We start from the raw sequence: 23,807 nt of genomic DNA on the forward strand, positions 1-23,807 counted from the left end.
TAGCCAAACACTTTGCAACTCTCAAAACCTGAGCCTTGGGGGTAAGGTGGTGGCAGAAGGGGGTGAAACACATGACATGGAGGGATAGGGGGAATAAAAATATATTCCCATCCTCCTCTTTAAAACACACATTCATCACTTGAGAATCTTAATGCGTCTTTGCCAGCCGGAGAGGTCAAAGCCACCCGCCTAAGCCGGGCTCATTAAATATACATTTAATCATAGCTTTGGATTGAGAGACAAAGACTGCAAGAAACAGGTGCTTTGCTGAATGACCTTTTGGAACCTATTTTAATGTAACTAGTTTACGGCTTATCTGAAAGGCCACCTCATCAGGAACTGCAGAGCTGAAGCAAAACCCAGTGAAGTAATTATAGGGGCCTGAGGAGGAATTAGAAACAAGAAAAGGAGGGAGGGAGAGAAAAGAGAAATGGGGGCAGCAATTCCTTGGAAACAGGTGACCGGGGCATTGTCTGATGCAACATCAAAGACACAGCAGGGCAAGCATTTTCCCCACCTGAGCACTTCTAGACCAATTTTATATTTCATTTAGCTCTGCTTTTTCCATCCACCATGTTCCCCACTTCCCTCTGCTTTTGCTGTTCTTTTCTAATTATTATATAAATAAATGTCTTGTTCACTAAGGCAAGAGATCATCAGAAGGAAGACAGGAAGGGCCAATCATTCCCTCTGCTAAGAAAGGGAAGTGACCAGATGTGGACTCTCTTGTCTTTAGTCCTCGCTCTTCCCCATACACCAGGGACCCTTCCTTAATGAGACAGCATCACACTGAACTTGGGTACAGATGGCAGCATTCCTCTGCTCCAAGGACAGACACATCACCCACCATGTGGGCCAAAGGGAATACAAACCCCTCAAGGAAGAGCACATCCCCACCCCACCCCATACGACTCAAATGAGGACTCTGAGTTGCCACTGATTCCCTACTCCCAGTGCTCAGCCTGCCAGAAAAGGAAACTGGGGACAATCTGAGCCAGAGTGACAACAAAACCAGAATCTTCCTGTACAAGAGAGAGGCAGGTGATACCAAGAGCTAGTCCCATCCCACCAAATGCTCCAGATTCTACTGCACCCTCTCCATCTGGATGACACTATATTGGAGGAGGCCTCCAGGCTAACTTTCTCAGCCTTCAGACTGTTGCAGGCTGTCACCCCAGCCCCACGTTTCCCACTTTCCCTTCTGCTGAAAGCACTTGCCACCTCCATGAACCCACCAGTGATTACGATCAGCCTTGAAGGCCTTACTCTCAGCACTGTCTGTACATGGGATCAAACAAGTGGCTACAAGAGAGTGCCTTCTCAGTGGTGGCACCTAGAATGCAGATCTCCCTCCTGGTGAAGATTTGCCAGGCTTCCCTCTCTATCCTCCTTTAGACAATCAGTAGTTCTAAAATTCCAGCTACCTTTTAATCAGTCATCCTTACTTTTAACATTTAAAATGTGTAAATTGCTTTTTACTACTAACTGCAGTTTTACTACTGCTCCCTTTTTCTGATCTTCTAACTATTGCTTATTTTATTATTTTAAAGGATGCATTGTTTTGCTCCCTAAAATTCTGTTTGTTCATGATTACTATAAGCTGCTTTGATTATTATTGTAATAGAAAAGTGAGACAAATAAAATTAAACTAACAGTAAACTAAACCTCTCCCAACTACTGGAAACCAGATCTCAGGACACTTGGAAGCCACCAATCCCTGAACTGAAGGGTTCAAGTGTACATCAAGAGAGTAGGAACCTGCTCCATTTTCCCCAGCATGCCTCTGTCCACCACAGAATGGGGGAAAGGTTATTTCTTCTCTAGAAAGCAGAACACAAGGCAAGTCTAGGACATCACACCATGTCTTACGGGATATTATCGCCCTGTTGCATGTAGCATGTGCAAACAGAAAACAGTTCTTTAAAAGCACACCTTGAAGAATCACCCCAACAGGAATCATTAAGACTACTAGCAGCTTTTGTTCTTGTGGATGCAATGAAACGGTGGGTGTCAAGCACAGTCATGGGCTAGCAGGGGTACTTACACTTGCGTGGTTCCAGGGACTTGTTTGGGCATGCCAGATGCTGGCTCGGCGGGTTCTGTGTTCTCTGTAGGCAGGCCAACATGACTGGTGGTGTCAAGAGGGCTCAGGCGGCGTCACTCCAGAAAGCACTGCAGGGAACCCAAAAAGAGGAATAGTGTCAATCGGCAAGACAGGAGAGAGTTGGTAACACAGAGACATCACCCAGCATCAGAGAGGCTGGGAAGAACTACGTTGTATGCTTTTCTGGTTTCAGAGGAGCTGTGTAAACTGAGCCAAGAACAGAACAGGGTTGCAGGTATGCCATCGTTCTCCAGGAGTACACCAAACAAAACAGAAAAACAGGATTCTGCTGCTTGAGAATAAAAGCATTCAATTATGAACAAAAAAACAACTTTCTCATCCTTACGGTGACAAAGATGTGTTTGGAAGGACAAAGGCAACACCAGCTGAGATCTCAAAGCCACCAAGGTTGCTGAATAATATTTCTACAGCGCTTCGGTAGCCCTCCCCATGGGTAGCAAAATAAGAATAAATTATGCAAAGTAGTAAAGATAAAATCAGAATAAATTATATATCATAAGAGATATTGTGCAAAGCTCCTTAATCTACAGAACTGATGTGGGTTGCACAAGCCAAGCCTTTCTTCCTTGGTGCAGAATTTGGATGGCCGTAGCGCTGAATTTTAAATATTATGCCATGGAGTACTCACAAGCCTGTCCAAGGACAAGACAAAACTGATACCATGGGATTGTTTTGTATATGGTCCTCTGTTGTTTTCTTTCCTTTTGGGTAGCTGGGAACAAGCACAGCAAAGCCAGAAGCACAAACGCAAGATAAAGTGACATAACCTCTGACTTTTTTGCAGCAGATTCCTTTTACTCATTCAATAGGAAGATTCTCCCAACGAAGTCAGATAAGCCAAACCCAATCAAAACATAAACACTTTAAAATTGTCCAGGTTTTAGAAAACAGAAAGAAGCACAGGGAAAGGGTAGCTCTGCAAACACAGCACCCCTATGCATACACCAACTCTGGAGTCTCTACTGCAAGGTAGCCATGGCTATCCCAGCATGCAACATTCATTCCATTCTTCCTCTGGCCAAAATGGAGTGTAAAAGCCCATTGCTAGAGCTCATGAGCAACTGGCTGTCATATCTCAGACTGTCTTTGAAATCTAGTTGACAAAAGTCAAGGCGAGGGGAAAAGAGGCCAAAGTCCCCAATTTGCTCCTTCGGAGCTCAGTTATCCTTTGGGAAGTGCAGCGTATGGCATAAATTATGCTTAATTCCCCCGATGCGGTCTCCCCCTGCCTTGAGTGACTTCTGGAACAGTCTCACAGTCACAAACAGACTGAGGAAAAGAGGTGGACTAGAAACATCCAAGGAGCAGGCCGGCGTTCTTCTGAGCGGAGGTTTCTCTTCCATCATGCTCCCATGCCAAAATTCACTGACAGCTGCTTGTCAGGACGGATATATCACATCTCACAGATCTCCACTGCTGTGGGGAAAAGCTCGACTTCCCAAGGAATGGAGCGAGCAAATATGAGAACAAAAAAAAAAGGATACTGCCAACAGACCATTGCCTGGGTTCCAAAACCCAGTGTGGGCTCTGAAGGCTTGGCTCGCCGAGCAGGAACCTTGCCTCCCGATCTAAGAAACATGGTGCCTGACCAATCGTAAGGGAAGAGCACTCTTCACATGCTCAGACACAGATCTCCCCCTACTTCTCCGCACATTCCAGAGTGGATATATTTAAATCAGCTTTCCTTGTATATTTTCTGAACATGCTTACATACTAATTGGTAGCTATAATAACTAAAAAAATTGAGTTTGTTGCTACATGGGAGCCTTTATACTACTCAGAAGCACGGCCTCTGGGCATAACAGCCCACATGACTTTTGCATTACTTAACCGTGCAGAGCAGTGTGTCCTCATGACCTGAGAAGAAAATGTCCAGGCCATTTTGGTTGTCAAAGTCTAAATATTAATAACCAGTAAAACAATAAAATGTGACCTATAGTTGACCTCAAAAGTCACATTTTTGCCCCAGGCTCATTCTTTTACATAGAAAAACAGACTAACTCAATGTCTTAGCTAAGGAGTCAGAGATTTGATTTTAAGAGATTATGAATGTAGGCTTTAACATGTTTTTATTGTACTGCATTCAGATATCATTTTAAAAGCCAGTTATTTTTAAGGACACTTAAAATAAGGATTTAAATTTGGTCTTAATTTTAAACCAATGGTTTAAAAATTAAACAGTAGTTTCAAATTTAAAAACCTGAGCTTTGGTGGCGTTTTTGTGTGTGTGTGTTTTTTAAGTCCATCCGTTTTATCTAACCTGACACATTCCAAGTCTGAGCCCAAGTACCATATATGTCAGCCTTCCCCAACCTGTGTTGGACTACAACTCCCATAATCCTCCAGCTGAAAGTTGTAGTCCAGCACACCTGGAAGGCCACACATTGCCCACTCCGATCTAGATGTTGGAGCTGATTTGCTCCTTTGGAATAATCATGTGGTATTGCCCTCTTGGGACTGCAGGTGGGAAATTGCATATTTAATTCTCCGTTGTGTTTTACAGAAACCCTTGTACTTAAAAAAACATACTAGCAGATAATGGATGGCGTTACGGCTAGAGTTTCCTCCCTAAGATGGTAGCTTTCTAAATGCAGGGAGGGTTTTTTTGTTTGTTTATTTATTTGACAGACAGTTTAAGAGATGTTGGTGCCTATGTAAAAACATACACAAACCAAATGGTGCCCCTCCCAGATCATGTTAAAGATACAAAACTCAGTAGTCGACCCAAAACATGTCTGCTCACCTAGGTGAGCTGCCTCACCTTCCTGAAAGGAGGGCATGAAACACACACCCAGCTGCAGTGGTTAAATTCCAGCAGGAGCATGCAGAACATATGCGAATGTGCAGATCAGCTCTTTTGTCTGGGGCTCAAATTAAACCCCGCAAGAGATTTACACACATCTATTCCAACACTTAAAAGCCAGGATTTTGACACATGACACTTCCTTGCCCACTTGCATGCCTGGGGCAAGAGCCACCTCTGCACAAAACCCTTTCCCTCAACGTCAATATCGCTGCAAAGAAAACTGTCAGAAAAGGGCAAACAAAATACATTTTCCCCTTGGCCCACCCGCCACCCCTGGTGGCTTTCAGAACAACTCACGCTAACCTTTTTGGGCTGATAATTAGAAGCAAGCTCTAGAGAAAAACAGAGGGGTGGACGAGGAGGATTAGACACACTGCCAGCAGAACAGGTGCAAGACCCGCAGCTATTTCCCCTCCTATCTCCATCGCTACCACCATCACCATCCTCACAAAAACACACGCTGAATATGCCAACAGCAGCTGGTGGCATTACCGAATGCAACATGCCAAATGTCCCCAGGAGCAATTCAGCAGGTGAAACCAAAGCAAACCCTTACAATCTCAAAACTCTAGTAAGGAAAACAAAGGATCAGGACACCACAAACGCAAGGAGGAAACTAACAAAATGGGGGGGGGGGGAGAGACAGACAGGGAGTGTGGAAACCTGCAGACCATCCCTGCTCCCCAGAACTATGGTTTGGAGGTTGGACACAATTTCTGAATTGATCCACCATTTCATAAGCAAAATGGGGTGTCACAAGAGAGATCTCCTAACTCATCTCAGCATCTCTCACTGCTGGTTCAGTGCTCTGCATTGTACTAGATACGCAGAATCCAAAGACTTGACCCGTTAATTCTATTCAGCCCCCACCCTCTTGCAACTCCACCTTTGGGTGCCCCCAACTCACATTTTCCCTATAGCATATTTGCTCAGTAGAGAACTGGAAATTGAGTTGTAGCCCAAACCTGTTAGTAGCCCCCTAGTCTGTGATCTCAGCATGGATGGGGGGGGGGTGAGTCAGGAAGAAAGGTGGGGGCTTAGCAAATGAAGCCCTTTGATCATCTCCTACTGCCAACATGAGAAGGGGACAGGGGAAGGAAATTAAGAGTCATTGACAAAGGATTCTCATTTCCCTAGGACTTCCTTCCTTCCTGTAACCCTTACCTTCTGCTTGCAATGAAAGCAAACATACACCCACACCCTGGGATTATTCAAAACTCTGTATACATGAACACACATTTGTTTGCCTCTGTTACAATACATCTGGCTAAGTGCACGCATGCCAGGTTCAACACAACCCAGGACTCTTTCGCCAGTACTGTCCAGATTTGCAAAGTCACCACCTTGCCGCGCACACAGCACACAACCGCAAATGCGGGAAAGATTAACCAAATTCACTGAGGGCAGGTCTATCAAAGGCTGTAAGACTCAAGAGCTAAAGGAAACCACCATGAACAGACAGTATCTCTCTACATACCGGATCCCCAAACCCAGCAAACGGGAAGGCTTCATACCCTGCTTGCAAATTGCCAACAGGCATCTGGCAAGCAAGCTGGAGACAAGACATTGGAGCATATGGATTCTTGCTCTGATCTGATTTACAAGTGGGGCCTGCAACAAAATGTTGTCGTATGGAGTACCCCGTTCAGTGTTTTAGCCAGCCATACCTTTTTCTAGGAGACACTATTCCATTCCCTGTCTCCCCACCTTATGGTTTTGTTTTGCTTTTTACCCTTATCAGCATTTGCACTCACTGACATTGTCAGTACTCACTGGGCTGTTTCAGAGTCCCCCGACACCCACTATTTTTTGAACTTCTGCAAATTTGGGGTTTTCCATCAAGCTGATACCTCCCTCTTGTGTGTGGATGGTGCCATTCTGGCTATATAAGGATCCATACACTGAGAATGAGTTTCCTGTCAGTATATGGGATTTCTAGAATGGCTACAGAAACCAAGATGTGTACGACAAAAAAAATGAAAAAGGTACAGGCTGTGCCTTCAGATTTATAACTTAAAGGAATTAGATACACACAGGAAGGAGAATGGAGGGGGAAAGCATAGGAGGTTGAACAGTTTTAGAACGCCAGATGAAGAGGTGGGTTTTAAACCAGGCATTTATACCAATGGAAGGAGAAGCCACTGTGGCATACTGTTAACAGCCCTCAGCTCATCCCTTGGGCTCAAATCCCATCTTCCCCAACACCTGGGGCTAGAAACTGCCTGTAACCTGTGGCCTTCCCATGCAAAAGGTCCCAAAGTTAATCCCCGGTATCTCCAGTTTGCGCTCATATCACATGCCAGCAAGGTGATGCTCAAAATCCTACAAGCTAGGCTTCAGCAGTATGTGAACAGAGAACTACCAGAAGTACAAGCTGGGTTTCGAAGAGGCAGAGGAAGTAGAGATCAAATCGCCAACATTCGCTGGATCATGGAGAAAGCAAGGGAATTCCAGAAAACGTCTATTTCTGCTTCACTGACTACACTAAAGCCTTTGATTGTGTGGATCACAACGAACTCTGGCAAATTCTCAAAGAGATGGGAGTACCAGACCACCTTACCTGTCACCTGAGAAACCTGTACGAGGGTCAAGAAGCAACAGTAAGAACCAGACATGGAACAACCGATTGGCTCAAAATTGGGAAAGGAGTACGGCAAGGCTGCATATAGTCGCCCTGCTTATTTAACTTATATGCAGAGTACATCATGAGAAACGCCGGGTTGGATGAATCACAGGTCGGAATTAAGATTGCTGGGAGAATTATCAACAACCTCAGATACGCAGACGATACCACCCCAATGGCAGAAAGCGAAGAGGATCTCAAGAGCCTCTTGTTGAGGGTGAAAGTGGAGAGTGCAAAAGCTGGTTTGAAACTCAACATTAAAGAAACTAAGATCATGGCATCTGGCCCCATCACTTCCTGGCATATAGAAGGAGAAGAAATGGAAGCAGTGACAGATTTTATTTTCTTGGGCTCCAAGATCACCGCAGACGTTGACTGTAGCCATGAAATTAAAAGACGCTTGCTCCTTGGGAGGAAAGCTATGGCCAACCTAGACAGCATAGTAAGAAGCAGAGACATCACCTTGCCGACTAAGGTCCATCTAATCAAAGCTATGGTTTTCCCAGTAGTAACGTATGGCTGTGAGAGCTGGACTATAAGGAAGGCTGAGCGCCAAAGAATTGATGCTTTTGAACTGTGGTGCTGGAGAAGACTCTTACGAGTCCCCTGGACTGCAAGGAGGTCAAATCAGTCCATCCTAAAGGAAATCAACCCTGAGTGCTCATTGGAAGGACAGATAATGAAGCGGAAGCTCAAATATTTTGGCCACCTAATGCAAAGAGAACACTCCCTGGAAAAGACCCTGATGCTGGGAAAGATTGAAGGCAAAAGGAGAAAGGGATGGCAGAGGTTGAGATGGCTAGATTAGGGATGGCGGAGAATTTCTCCCCGAATCTTCGGGAGGCCGAGCGCCGACGCATTCGGCCCCCCGAAGTTGGTTGGGAAATTCTCTGCTGGCCCCCCGCCCCCCCCGGGACGGGACTTACCTTCGGCGAATGTCCCTCTCGGCGGTGGGTCCCGGCGGCAGTTGAGCGGGGGCGGCGGCCGCTCTCCCAACCGGCTGCCACCACCGCCATTGCAAAAAAAAAAAAAAAAACTAAAGTAAAAAAAAAAAAACTAAAGTAAAAAAAAAAAAACCACCCGTGATAGGCTACGTAACGATTCACGTAGCCTATCACGGCTAGATTTTCAAAGTCAGCCGTGATAGGCTACGTAAATCATCACGTAGCCTATCACGGCTGACTTTGAAAAAAAAAAGCGCGTAAGCAAATGGCGGAGCCCATGGGGCGCCGCCATTTGCGTTCCTTAGTTTGGCACATCTAGCGTACGTAAAGATTTACATAGACTACGGTGAAAATAAGGGAACGCTATTTGCATTGCCATTATTTTCGCCGTAGTCTACGTAAAGATTTACGGAGACTACGGCGAAAATAAGGGAACGCTATTTGCATTGCCCTTATTTTCGCCGTAGTCTACGTAAATCTTTACGTAGACTAGACGTGCCAAAATATGCGTACATTTGTGTACGCGCTTTTTTTTTTACTTTTTGTTTCGCGGCCGGGGAGACGGGACAGGAAGACATAGCGGAGGACAGGGAGGCCTGGCGTGCTATGGTCCATGGGGTCACGAAGAGTCGGACACGACTGAACAACTGAACAACAACAACAACAATCTCCAGTTTAAAAGGTTCTCTGGAACAAGCAAGGCTAGGAAAGACCCCCGGTTTGAGCCACCAGGGAGCTGCTGACAGTATGAGCAGATAATATTAGTCTAGATCAGGGTTGCAGAAGCTCAGGCCCGAGGAGCCAAATCTTTACCTCAGGAGGTAAGGAAAGCACAGAGAAGAGAAGATGCCATTTTGAGTTTGCGGAGAGCCAGGATCCTAAAAGAGAGAAAACAACACGAAGAGTGGGATAGACAGGAGCAAAACAACAGAGGCCTTTGAAGGTCTACAGTAAGAACCAACAGAAAGCATCTAACACCAGCTTCGCCAGAGATGGCCCATGCCATCCAAGCCACACGGAAACAGCAATAGCAATGGCATCAACAAAATGCTCCAGCTAACTCACTACAGCCGAAAGACAAGTTAGGACTCCAAGGCAACCATCACCCAGCTGAAGAAGCTTCTTCAGTGCAACCCAAATCACCTGCAACAGATGTCTGTCAAAAGCTCATCATCAACCTCAAGGGCCCCAAAGGTTTGTGAAACTCAGTTTCCCCTTTGTGGGCAAGGCTGAATACCTGATCTGGAGTATATCACTCCATAGCAGTGAAGCCAGCCTACATGGGATTCCTCCTCCCTTACCCCGGGCAAACTCCACCATCCTCTTGAAACTGCCCGTCAACTTCATCCAGTATTACCTTTACATGTAAGGAAATGCTTTCTTTTAAAGTATCTCAGCAAAAAAGAGTGGCAGCCTAAACCAAGTAGATCATCATTTAAAAAAAGGTAAAGGTAAAGATGTCCCCAACCAGTCGTGTCTGACTCTAGGGTGTGGTGCTCATCTCCATTTCTAAGCCCAAGAACCAGTGCTGTCCGAAGACGCTTCCGTGGTCATGTGGCCGGCATGACTGAACACCGAGGCGCACGGAGCGCTGTTACCTTTCCCGCCGAGGCGGTACCTATTTATCTACTTGCAATTTCTTGCTTTCGAACTGCTAGGTTGGCAGAAGCTGGGACTGAAGACGGGAGCTCACTCCGTCACGCGGCACTCGGGTCTCGAACTGCTGTCCTGCCGACCTTCCAGTCTGCAGTTCAGCGTCTTAACCACTAAGCCACTGCGGCCCTCAGATCATCATTAGTAATGATTTATTATTATTTCTTATGGTGATATTACCCCTTAAAATGCTATGTATGTTAAAGTAAGCCAAAAAGGCCTTCTGTCCTGAAGAGTTTACAATCTAAATTTCAACAGTGGAAGAGGGGGGGAAGGAAACAGTGCCAGAAGAATAAATGCATGGCAATGAAGTTTTAAATTGAGAATGCAGTCAATGGAAAGCAGATGCAATATTCCGTTGCATAAATCCCATTTACAAGGAAAGAAAACACAGCCATCTGACAACAGGCATCCTCAGGTGAAGTGCTTGGCCGAAATGGGAATCGCAAGATGATCAGACATGATGGGGTAAGTAAAAGCCTTCGTCTGGAAGATTTTGGCTGGTGAGTGCACCTCAGTAACCTCAAAGAGATGGATGCCACCGGCCCGCCTCCCACCTAGAAGTGCGAGGGAGGAAAGTTATCCTCTGTTCTGCTTTCAGCTGCCACAGGATTTTTCTCCACCTGCCCTCTGGGGAGGTTTCCCCATCACTGCTAATAAAGTCGGAGCATGGACTCTGTCTCCTTTAACTGGAGTGAACTGGTTAATGGTTATGTCAGCGCGATTTAGTCGAACGTCCTTCCCCCTGAACACAACGGACAGTCGTTGGCGGAAATGGCTTGCCTTCGTCTCCCGGCTGATAAATTAGTGTGGACACGAGCGAATTGCTCGCTCCCTGCCTTATCCCTCGCCTTTCTTGCCTGCTCGCTCGCACCCAAACAGATGTGCGCTATTTTCAATCTCGTGCCTTCTCCCCCTCATTACACGGGAAACAAGCAACCTCGTGAGGGAACTCTGTGATCTCTACGCAGAGGGCGGGCAGGCGCGGCATAAGCCAGCAGGCGCCAGGAGAGGCCGCTTGACCGAGAGAGCTTCTACTCTATGAGAGGCTTCGGCCTTAACTAGGCCGCCCTGGTTGCCAGTTGTGGAGCTTCTTCTGAAAGAAAAGAGATCTAAAAATGGTCTGAAACAAACAACAGAAAGGCTCTGGACAAAAATTCAGGGTGCTGAGGGGCAGCAGGTTTACTGATTAAACGAACAGTTCTTTAAACAACACACAAAACAATGCGCGGCAGCCACTCCTGGAAGTTTCTCTGTCTCGCTGCAATGAGCAGTGGCCAGGCCTGCCATGGATTCAGGCATCAAGTGTGCTCATATGTTAGCTCCAACCTTTCCCTTGCCTTCACCTTCTCTTGTCCCTCCATCAACCCCAAAATGTATTTATTTTTATGATGGCAAGCACAAAGACTTCAAAATTCATCTTTTTAAACTCAGTTACTGCACAGCACCCAGCGCTTAGGCACTTTATAATTTATGACAGTAGCTAGCAGAGGCTTCCATTTCTAGACAGACCCTGTTTGCCGGTTCTTGTCCTGTGGGCAGTCTTTCAAATGGGAGACCACCACCACCCATGCCAGAAGGAGCTCCCCTACCACTACAAATCAAAAGTCATTGCGCAGCTATTCCATCTTTTCCACTTTCAGATATTTTTTCTCTTTAAAAAAAGACAGAAGAGGCAGTAGGAAAACACAGGAGGGTTACAAATTTAATACATCATCTGGATCCCCTGTAAAATTATGTGAATAAAGCAGGTGTTTATTAAGCAGACAATAAACACCTTTGTCTGGAACCCCGTGGAGTGTCTGCAAGAAAACCCAGGGAAGAGGGGGCTGAATGAAACCTGGTTACTTTACCATCTTTCTATATTTTTTTTTTACAATTTTACTGAAAACGTAAAAAGGATTGGTGTATAAAAATAGCTGTTACTGATTGAACAATAAGATACAGAAAACTAAACAAAAATTGTATTTAGAAGCAACGCTCACTGGTGTGCAGAAGGAGAAATTATGCCAATTCTAGAGCTTTCTTTCTTAGTTACATTCAACTTATTCTCGCTTACATTTTCATTCAAATGATTAAGTATTTTTCCTGAAAACTGAGGACTGCTTTATAAAGCAGTGGACCTATGGTCTGACTGGAGTCCACCACTGAAACAGCCTTCAGTGTGGTGGCCCCCTTCCTATGGAATTCCCTGCCTTTGGAGGTCAGGCAGGTGCCAACATTGTGTTGCTTCTGGCACCTCCTGAAGACATTGTTATTTTGGGAGGCCTTCCTTGAGTGACCAGCCATGGTTTGTCAAAACATGGTTTGTTAGAACTCTGATTCTTTTAAAAATAGAGTAATTATTTTAACATGGTGTTCCTACTCTTTTATCCTATCTGCTGTTCACCGCTCTGAGATGTTTGGATGTGGAGCGGTATATCAATATTGTAAGTAAGTAAGTAAGTAAGTAAGTAAGTAAATAAATAAAATCCCCTTTCAGATGATGATGATGGAATATTTGTCCATGTGTTTTGTGAGCATACTATGCTTAAACTTACACAATCATTTCCCTCAAGTAGGGAGGCTGACTTTGTTTTCAATTCTTCGCAAAATTGCAAACAAGCTAGCACTTTTCTGAAGCAACCCTGTTTGGCGTACGGAAGCCCCTCTGTGGCCCCTTTCAAAACAATCCAGAAAGATCCATTTCAAGAGGGCCAAGAAGCTCAGCAAAACATGATACACCTTCAAGGGAAAGGTGGGCCAAGAGAAAAGTTATTTAATCCGGAACAGGTGCCTGGAGTTACCAATTGGTCCACTTTCCTCCTGCTAATGAAGTATTCATGAATAAAAGCCCTTTTCACTATTTTTCTTAAGATGCTAATTTCACAACAAGAGTTCATTACCATGTAATTATCCCAATCTCCTCTTTCCCCATCTGTACCAGCCTCTCCTTCTCTCCCCAAAAAGAAAGACAATCACACAACCACCTTTCATCACTGACTATTTTACTTTCTGCAAAGGTACCTTGAAAGAAGCGATTTCCCCCTGAAAGGCACTTTTATTCTGTTTCAAAACCAATTTTCTCCTATTACTGCCTTTAAGAAAAGGAGACGCACACAGAGAAAGGAGCATTCGTTATGTATCCCTTGTTAATGCAACTCGCGGTAAAAAGCAGCGGTATCCATTTTCCGGCTTTGATTTCTGGTAATTTTAAAATATGCTGTCACAATCAGCCAGAAATTATGTAGCTGGGGGAAAACACGCACACACACATGGAACAGACTGTCAGCCTTCCACTTGCTCACCTCTGCATCGCCAGGATCACAACTTTGGCCTAGTCACACTGAGAGCTGGCAGACCACAAGTGCATTGGGAGGAAGACACACTACCGCCCAACAAAACCGCAGAGTGTACAAGAGGAGGCAGGAGAGGTGGAACTGTTACGGTGCAATCAGATGCAATTCATGCAAGCTGCACATGTTACAGGTTTTGCAGTACAGATCCTGATTTTCTCTCAGTTTATGGGTATCATGCTGTGTCTCCAGGCAGCAAGGAGGCTAGGCCAACTGCCTCTAATTCTAGGATGGCTCATTAGTCCTCTTCACAGCCCCTCAAAGCAGAACGATGGGCCGGAGCTCAGGGCAAAAGACATGCATTTGCATGCAGAGGGGCTCAGGTGCCATGCCTGGCATTTGCAGCTTTAAAAGGCAGAGCAGAAAATACTGGGCTAGAGGAGCCCGACAGCGTAAGAGAACTTCTTACATTTTTGTTGCAAAATCTCAGTGCTTTCTGAAACCAAGGGTCGCGTGTCCTGGCTCCCTTGCTGTGTACAGAGGTCCCCAGTTGCAGCTTCCCAAGCTCCGAGCCTTCAAGGCTCCAGCTCTGCAGAAATTGCTTTTAACCACCTCCCTCGTGAGGCAACAGCACTGCTCCAATCTCCAGCCCATCCCTCATCATAAGCCTCATCCCACCTGCTGTCTTCTCTAACTCTTGGTGACCGGCCAACAGGTACTCGCCATCTGGGTCTCTAGCATAAGGATGTGATTGCTGCTGTCCCCACTCCAGGCTTCTTTCTGGCTGGCGCTTTACATTAATCCCCCTGGCAAATCCACATGCCCCCCTCCCCTCCTCACCTTGGAGAACCAATTCTAGCATTTTTTGATGGTCTGCCACCCACAAAAGCTGGGAGGGGAACTACCTGCCGCACTCCAGGAAGGAGTATGGTGGGGGAATAATTAGCTATGCACGAGGAACACCCAGACTCTTTGGGAACAGAAAGCTCTTAGAATTACAAAAGGAGCAAAGCCTATTATTACAGTTCTTGAGCCTGGGAGGTCTACCACACTTGGACCCAGAAAATGGTAGTATTCATGCCAACACAGAACTAGGTAGATCTGAGTAACAGGGTAAAAACAAGTTTGCATTTGCCGGCAAGCCTCCCCAGCTTATTGGCTAATCTGTGCTGTGATGTCATGGAATGTGCACAAATGCAACTGCACAGCAAAAATGTGTCAGCAACTAAATGCTGTGTCACAGTGCAGTACAAAGACATGGAGGCTGACAGAGGCTGGAATAGCGTAACTGAGTAAGAGGGTGGCAGAGTTAGCCATTGACTGAATTGAAGGAAAGGATGGTTAAAAGTTGGGAGGAGGCACAGGCCTGCAGGAAAAAGATCAGGCAGAGGAGGCACTGAGTTGAGAAACAGGGCAGAGGAAGACATAGAAAGATGGAGGATTGGGGGCCAGGGGGAAAGACTCAGAGCGGGCCTAGGAGATGGGTCCTGTGAGACTGTTGATCAAAGTGCCAAGGAAGGCTAACTCAGCGTTAGCACCTGAACTAATCTGCCAAATCTTACCTGGATTTCTCAGTTCATTTTGTTTATTCAGAAGAACATAGGAAGCTACCTTATACAGAGTCAGACCCTTGGTCCATCTAGCCCAGCATGTCGACACCAACTGGCAGCAGCTCTCCAGAGTTTCAGGCAGGAAATTTTCCACCCCTGCTTGGAGATGCCGCCGGGGACCAAGCCAGGGACCTTCTGTGCACGACGCGGGGCTCTGCCGCTGGGCTGCGGCCAATACCTCGTGCAATGTGCTGCCCCCTGCAGTTTGTTGGCTAGGGAGAGGATGAATTATCCGGCATGAGGCAAAGGACAAGTTATGCCACAGGACAAGAGCGGGCACGAGACCTACAAAAGTGGAGTTTATGGGACAAGATCTGTCAGATCACAACACGGAAGAAATCTGCAAGAGCAAAAACATTCCAGATGGGGCCAGGGAAAAATACAATTCCTAATTCCTAGCAGGACAGGCAAACTGTGTGCCAGCCTGAGAGTTGCAAAAATCCCCACTCCCTATGACCCTGCTTCCTCCCACACATCGAGACATTAACCCTGCAAAACTGCAACCTCCTGTATCCTTAACTCCTGCCTCAGGATTTGGCCATGAGGGAGCCTCCTCCCCTGGTGCCCACCAATCTCATGTGCTCTGTACGAGCAAGGGCAGCAGCAGGGTCCCAGAACACGAAGGCCACCTGTCTAGGGCTTTTTGGAAAGCGGGGCAGGGGGGGGGGGGCACGAGAGGCAGTGAATCAGCAGATGGGAACTGGACACTGAGCTGTTCAAATGCTTAACATTAGCTTAGTTAGCACCACTGGCATTTGAACTAATTCCCAATCACCCCAGATTTTGTTTCAAGCTGGCTCTGGGCAGAGAAAGAGAGAGAGAAGGCTCAGCAATGTCCCCTTCCTGACAACTGTGTCCTGTGTTTGGGATGTCTCTCTTTTGCTTGTGATTTGTTAGCGAAGGAGCAAAGCGAGAATGGACTTCTGGCCCTCCAGATGATGTTGGACTGCAACTCCCAGCATGCGTCACCACTGGCTATGTTGGCCAGGGCTGATGGGAGTTGTAGGGCAAAACATCTGAAGGGCCACATGTTTCCCACCTGGACTACAGCCTTGAAGGGCCCAATGCAGAGCAGATTGGGATGCTCACTCAGGACAGACCACACATCAAAGCATGCGCTGCCTTGCTGGATCAGACCAAAAGCCAACCAAGTCCAGTCTGTCTCTGACGGTGGGTAGTACGGTGCTTCAAGGAAGTTTAAAAGCAAAGTGTGAAAGCAACAGCCTTCCCCTGTTGTTCCCCAAATATCCAGTACTAAGAGACAGACTGCATCTGTACATGGTGGGGAGGGGCCGTAGCTCAATGGCAGAGCCCCTGCTTTGCAGGCAGAAGGTCCCAGGTTCGATCCCCAGCAGCATCTCCAGGTAGTGCTAGGAAAGCCTCCTGCCTGAAACTCTGGACAGCCATTGCTGCCAGTCAGTGTCGACAGTACTGGGCTAGATGGACCAAGGGTCTGACTCGGTAGATGGTAGCTTCCGATGTTCCTAAGAGATGGACTGCATCGGTACATGGCAGTTTTATTTATTTTAATAACAATACATAAAAACTAATAAGCAACAACAACACATAACATTTATATAGCGCTTCCATGTGTTCATAGTGTTTCACATGCATTATCTAGCTGCAATCCTTTCAACAATCCTATAAAGTCAGCATTATTATCCTCATCATGGGGAGGGAAGGGGGAGAGATGGGGGCAAAGGCAAGATTTGAACTAGGGATTATTTTAATCACTGATACCCTACCTGTTAAAATATTTTTCCCCAAAGCGGCTCATGAATCAGAGCAGCCACACAAAAGCAATCAAATTAAAATACATCACATATCAAAAACAGAGTAAAAGATATCAATGTAAAAATCCAAAACCAGCACAAATACACAATATGAAGTCAGTCCTAAGAGATTTTCTAAAGAGAAAAGACCTGTCAAAAAACGGGAAGCAACATTTCATGGTGACTAACACCACCATTCTATGTGCTAACCGCAAACTCAATTCTCCAAGTGCTGGTCCTTATGTAGCCAAAACAGCGCCGCCCATGCACAAGAGGAGGGTATCATCAGCAGGCTCAGGGGAGGAACCCCAAGTTTTGCAGGAGTCCAAAAAATCCTTAGAGAAGGGGGAAAAAAACTAAGGGGGGAGGGGACCCAAAACCAGCTGAGCATGCCCAGTGGCCACAGAATGCTGCCTGACTTGTTCGGGGTTGGGGGGAAATGGATGGAGTATCGTGGAGGACATGGCTGGCATTCTGAACACCACGCTGCAACATTTTGTGGCAGGGTCCACTTATCTGTCAACAGATGGACAAACAGTCTGACTTTATATATACCAGCTTCCTAGCCCCTTTTATAAATTTAAGTGGCCCTCCTCACCACATCTTAAGAGAGTGAAGTCTACAAAGTTCATGACACATTGGGGGTGTCTGGATGATCACTGGGGTAAAAGTGGCTGGGTGACCAGCCAGATGGGCGATTAAGAAATGTAATAAATAAATAAATAAATAATTTCATTTAATAAATAAAGAAGCCATCTTGGCTTTGCGTGCCGCACATGAAAGCATAGTTTGCATAATTACCTGCTCTGCAGCTCGGGTTGCCGTGTCATCCGAACCCAATGTGGCGGCTTTGTACTCACCCCACAACCCCTACTGCATGCTGTGGGTTGTAGGGTAGGTACAAAGCCACCCCCACCGTGCTGGGTTCAGCAACTTGTGCTGCAGTGCTGGTTATTATGCAAATTACAGACACGCGCACAGCACGCATGAAGGCAGGAGGAAGAAGTCATGATGGCTTCTTTTACCTCCATGATCGTCCAAACCCAGACATTATGTGAATAACTGTTGAAGGAAACAGGAGCAGAGGCTTCCCCTGATGATGAGTTAGAAAGGATGAAACTGTTTTCCTTTAAGTATCGAAAAACTCCTCCCAAGACAAAATTAATATTCCCTTAACAAAAATACCTACAGCGCTCAAAGCCCTTCACATACATAACTCAATCATTGTTAAAGCAACAACCCTGTAAGACAGGCCAGTACCATAATCCCCATATGACAGGTGGTTGTGGAGGGGCAGGGAGCTTAAAGCTGTGCACTGCCCTGGGTTAATTGCAGCCTCTCTGTTTTATCTCTGTTGTAATATGGGAATGGATGACCTGCATTTAACAACACACGCACCACACACTTTATCCTGGGGTTAAATTTGGGATCTCTCAACTGGCTGCATTGCAGCCCAGGGTTAAAAGCAACGACAGTGAAAGGGCACCAAACATCTATAGGACTGGATTACCCCGGACTGCTGAGTAACTACATACACAGCATTTTCAACTGGCAAACTGCAACTCCGCAACAACCCTGACACAGGTCACTGTGATTTGTTCTTTTACTGACCCGGAACAGAGAACGACTCCCGCACAGCCACATGAAATCCAGGGCAACAGCAGGACTTAAAATGCAGGCCCCTCATGTGTAACTCTCAGCACGAATCATGCTAGAATTTTAGCACTCAACCTGCCCAGAGCCTCAAATAAGGGTCCAGCCACCCAAGGTATTTTAAAACAGAGGTTTTATTTTTAAAATGTATTTTATGAACATGAGTTACTTTTTGGCCCTAATAGGTCACCATAGGCAACTTACAATTAAAACTTAAAACAATTTAAAAATGCTAAACCATCACACTGCAGCACCTTCATCATGCAAAGCTTGCCCCTTACAACCAAGTTAAAAGCTGCAGCCCACCTCAAGGCTCAGACATTAGGACCAACAGGCCCTCAAACTTGGAGGTTGGTCTTCACTCTCCCAGGTATCTCTTGCAGAGTTTTCTGGGAGGAAGGAAGCTTCCCTCCAACGGCCCACAAATTATAGTTGGGGTTGGAAGTCAGCCACTTATTTTTTGTGGCCAGCAAAAGCCAGTGCTTGTGCTTCCAACTCCAGGAAGCAAAATAAGTGCTTATTTGAGCCCGTTGTGCAGGATGTTAAAACAAACAGAAGAGGTCTACTGGGTGCAAAATGCACACGTCTGTAGCAACCCTTCCCTCCAGCCACTGACACTGCATTCTAGCACAAGACGCAACCTGGCACCATTTTGAGAGGCAAGAGGATGCACCAGAGGCCTTCCCTGTCAGTTCCCCAGAATTTAATTTCTGGTCACCACTATCGGCAACCGTATCTGTGGATCCCGGTGTCCTTCACTGGGTCACTAAACTCGTGCGACAAGTTAACAGGTAACAGGCCCTGCTGGTGCCAGCATCCCCCCCACGCAATAAATCCGTGTGACCGGTGCTGCTAGGAGAGGTCACGCCACTCTTAATTAGCCACGAAAGCACCTGAACCTGGAGTGGTGCTTCAGTGCCACTTGTCTCCTGCAGCATCTTTCACCACCCTAAGAACAGGCAGTAGGTGCAAGACTTGCTCCCCCCGCCCCTGGTTCCAAGTTAAAACCAGTGCATAGGCTGGTCTTCAGCTGGTGAGGCACAAGCCACAACTGAGCTGTGCGCCAAACTGAGGTGAGTTGGGCCAGCAGAAACACAGCCAACTTTTCCTTCTGGTTTTATGTTTGTTTTAAGAAGACAAAGAGGGGGAGAGAGGAAAGAGCAGAGGAAAACAGGCACATTATTAAAAAGTAGGGGCTCTGTGTTGTAAGCTGGGATTAAAGCTGCTGCACTGAAAAAGATGAGGACCCCTCCTGTAATACTTGCTGGGTTTATGGGGGGTGCTGGTGCTCTCCTGTTGAGCAGGGCAAGGTGGCAGGGGCAGTGAGAAGATCCCAGCCCAGGGCCTAAGGACAAGGCCAGTGCTGCACGGTATGGGAGCTGGAGTGACAAGAGCCCTGCCAGATCAGACCAAAACTCCATCTAGTCTAGCAGGCCGTTTCCTACAGGGCTGATCAGCAGGACGTGAGCAGCAGAGCTGTGCACTGTTCATCCCCAAGATCTCATACTCAGAGGTACACTGGTTCCAAACATGGAAGATCCATACAGTCCTCATGACCAGTAATTGCTGATATTGCTGGACATTTGGAAGATTTGGGGCCCAAGCCCAAAAGATTCAAACCTGCCTAAAATTTGCATATGCTAATTTATACCTAAATATGCACATTTATGATTACTAGGATTTATTTATATTTCACAGAAAGCACACACACACGTCTCTCCCCGTTCTCTCGCTCTCTCCTGGAGGAAAATTGCTCCCAACCCATGGAATTTAGCTTAGAAAAGGCTTATGTGGGCACAATTGGAGGGTTTTTTTTTCCTAAGCTTAATGCCAAGTGGAGGGGGAATTTGGGGGAGGGAGCACAGCATGCAGAGAGGGGGTTAACCCTCTGCTCCCCAACTATTGTCCCCGTGGAAATCCCCTCCCCTGCATGGAAATCAAGCGTAGAAAAAAAATACCAATGGTATCAGCGGGAAGGTTTTTTTCTAAGTTTAATTGCCACGTGGGGGGATTGTGGGGGGGGGGGTTTGACCCTTCCATCCCCAGCTGCAATCCCCCTTTAAAACTGCCCCCTGCATGTCAGTTCAGCTGAGCGGGAAAATGTGCATGGGCACCAGTTGACACTTGGGGCTCTGGGGAATAGACCTGGGGCTAGCGACTTCCCTCCTCTCCAAAAAATGTGTCCATGCCCCTCTTAAAGCTGCCTAAGCTAATGGCCATCACCATTACAACTCATGGTCCTGAGTTCCACAAGCTAATCGAATTAAGGGAGCGGGGAGGCATACCAGGACCTCAGGGCTATCCTGTTGATGGTCAGCAGTGCCAACTGCTAGGGATGGCTGAATTTTGCATGCCGACTCAACTGACTAGCCCACCCTCTTGCCTGTAGGTTCCCCATATATAACAGGATATATTCAACAGCCAAGACTCTCCAGGTTTTAAAAATAGCAGCCCTTCTAAAATTCATTCTAGAGCAACTGCCTCTTTAATAAGCTCCCATTTCACAGCCTTCTCTAACGCCTGCTAATTTTGAAAGCCTATCGTTAAAATCGGGGCTATTTATAAGCCCAAGGTCTTTGTGACTTTAATAATTTTTCTTTTAAAAACACCCCGCCCCCCGTCTTAACACACCAGTGACAGAACTCTTTGGCACCTTCTCTGACATCCGTGGGTGATAAGATGGGCCTTATCTCCGGCATGAGCCTCTGCGAAGGTCCCTGTGGCGAGATAAAGGGCTGCGTGGCTGTCGGTACCGGCTCTTTCGTAGGCAAGGCTAAGAGATAAAAGGAAAATGGGAGCGAGGCGCTGGTGGGGAGGGAACGGAAGCAACTCTCAAAGTCTGCAGCTGACTCAGAGACCTGCCAGCAGACAGCAACAAATGCGGAGAGGGGCGTAGCCGGGAGACTCTGCAACCCAGGAGAGGGCTGGTCGGCAGCCGCCTAAATAATAAGCAGCCCCAAAGAAAATTCATTCTCGCCCTAACAATCCCATGAAGTAATTACGTTTGGGGGACAGTAGGAACAAGGGTGCAACCGGCCCAATGTCACCCAGAAATCACCAGTGCTGAGGAGTGGATTTGAACCCAGACCAAGAGCCGATATGCTGTAGTGGTCAGAGTGCTGGACTAGGGCAAGTGTGGGGAGCTGTGGCCCTCCAAATGATGGCGAACTGCAACTCCAATAAGCCCCAGCTAGCATGGTCAATAATAATGGGAGTTGTAGTCCAACAACATCTGGAGGGCCACAGTTCCCCACTCCTGGACTGGGGTTCAAATCCCTGGACAACCACAACAGCTGCTGGGTGACCCTGGGCCAGTCACAACCTCTCTCAGCCTAACCTACCTCACAGGATTATCGTGTTTCAAGTCCAACCTTCTAATCATTTGTCTAGCAGATCACCTCCCCTTATATACACCCAGCCAACCTTTAAGGCCTTGAGAGGAGGCCCTGCTGGCCATTCCGCAACCAACAGAATGGCGGTGGCGGCACCCAAGCCCTGGAAAGCCCTCTCCTGCGCAGCACAGCATGTTCCAAACACCTCCTGAAACGCACGTGTTCACCCAGGCAAGTTCTCTGGCTTGTAATTAATTGCCATCTATCTTATTTTTACTTGTGTTGTTACCGTAATTAGAATTGTGGTAATAGCGTATTTTAAATGTGATTTTTAATATTTAAATGCAAACCGCTTAGGGGTTTTATTATATAAAGTAGTATATAAGTATTACTAATAAATACATTTAAACCTGACAGTAAAACACATGTCTGCGAAACCCAGTGCTAGGTGCTGCATGTTCACTGAAAAGCATCTGATGAACTGAAGAGCTGGACACACTGGCCACTGTGGAACTACCCAAATTCTACGGCTCTGCACCCTGTTCTCAAGCCCTTCGCTGCTTGACCAAAGCAAGCACTCAAGAACTATTTGCAACACAACAGACGCCAACGTGGGACTAATAGTTTGCAGGCTCCTGACCTAACCGTCAAGCTATCGGGCTGGGTCGCAGCTACAATTGCACTGCAGGCGTCGTAACACGCTGGTGTTTGTTGATTTTACGAATGTCTGCTCTTTGATTGCCATATCAGTTTTTAGTATATAAATTTTATTGCTGTACACCATCCTGGGAGGGCTCCTGTCCTGAAAGGCTGCTCAGAAATATTTTAAATAGTAAGAAAAAAATAAAAAGCTGCCTGTAACATACTCCCCAAAGACAAAACAAAAACCCTTTCCTCAGCAACGCTGGAGCAGCAGACAACACAAAACGTTTTAGCCTGGGGTGGGCAACTTTTGGCCTACAACTTCCATCACCCCTCACCTTTGGCTATGGTGGCTAGGGCTGATAGGATTTGTAGGCCAAAACATCTGGAGGGCCACCAACTGCTGACCCATTTCTAAGTGAAGCAAAGGCATCAACACTGACGTTCCTCCCCAACAGCCTAAGAGGTTTGAGGATCCAAGCCTGCACGAGGCTGCTTCGCAGAACCCCAAGAGCTTGGAGAGCCAGGAAAAGGATACAAATGCATTCTGCACATGCTCAGAGGCCCTACTGCCTCACACATTCCAAGGCTGTGCAGTTAGAAGACTGGGGGGGGGGTCCCCTTCCCCTGCCCAGCTGCTACGCTGGAAACTACTGAGTAATTTATGCTCAACCTTGAAAGCAAAAAGAGCAGCAACTCAATTAGCAAAGCTGACAGTTTTGGTGGCGGAATGAGTTAATCTGGGGAAAGGTCACCCCTCTGTAAATCATGGGAAATATAAAATAAAACCCAAAAAGGGAAAGTTCAACAGCACCTTGCCAAAGGCTTGCAATAAAGCACACGCGCTCCTCAGTCAGGAGCACCGGTGACCTTCCTTCTCCCCCCGCCCCCCTGCAAATGTCTCCATCAGGCCTGCCTAATATGTTCCGGGGGAGGCAGCCTGCTCGCCCGCCCACGCACAAGCCCCAAGCCTGCTGGGGGAAAGAGCGCTTGCTCGCTCACACCCTGTTAATAATTAAATGTTAATCTAAAAAGCAATTTTAGCTGCAGTGCTGAAGATGTGGTTTGAGATTATATTAGCATGGAAGAGTCAAGGGTAATTTTCCTCTAACCCCCCGTGTGATCTTTAAAAGCCCGACAACCTTAAAGTGACACGGATGCCACTGATGAGAAGTGAGGGCTACAGCGGGGGGGGGGACCCCTCAGGTAACGCTCACTTGTGAGGCTAGGCAGGTTGCTTTGGGTTTGGTTTTTATCCTGCTGAAAATAAAAATACAAAAAAATATGCTTAACTAACGTCCTGCTGCAAGCAAAGAGGCCTGGCGGTTTCCTTCACATCAGTATGAAATATTTCTCGCCCCACCCCGGTTCT

At 46.7% G+C, this 23,807-nt stretch overlaps 1 protein-coding gene across 4 annotated transcripts in view; it reads right to left on the minus strand.

Annotated features, from left to right (window-relative positions):
- Positions 1 to 23,807, minus strand: part of FAM222A (family with sequence similarity 222 member A) — a 119,056-nt gene that overhangs the window by 63,341 nt on the left and 31,908 nt on the right. The window contains exons 2-3 of one of the 4 annotated variants that reach the window (XM_084820281.1): positions 21,093 to 21,234; positions 2,045 to 2,172 (exon numbers count right to left, since the gene is read on the minus strand). In XM_084820281.1, the coding sequence (XP_084676407.1) occupies positions 2,045 to 2,126 (82 nt within the window). In that variant the 5' untranslated portion in view covers positions 2,127 to 2,172; positions 21,093 to 21,234. Of the gene's footprint in view, positions 1 to 2,044; positions 2,173 to 21,092; positions 22,718 to 23,807 lie in introns of those variants that run through there. The other 3 variants (XM_084820279.1, XM_084820278.1, XM_084820282.1) reach the window with 3 other exon arrangements.

The sequence above is a fragment of the Heloderma suspectum genome, chromosome 13 (genome assembly GCF_057233095.1).
Source record: "Heloderma suspectum isolate Gila_16-S chromosome 13, 16-S_ref, whole genome shotgun sequence".
Taxonomy (NCBI): Eukaryota; Metazoa; Chordata; class Lepidosauria; order Squamata; family Helodermatidae; genus Heloderma; species Heloderma suspectum.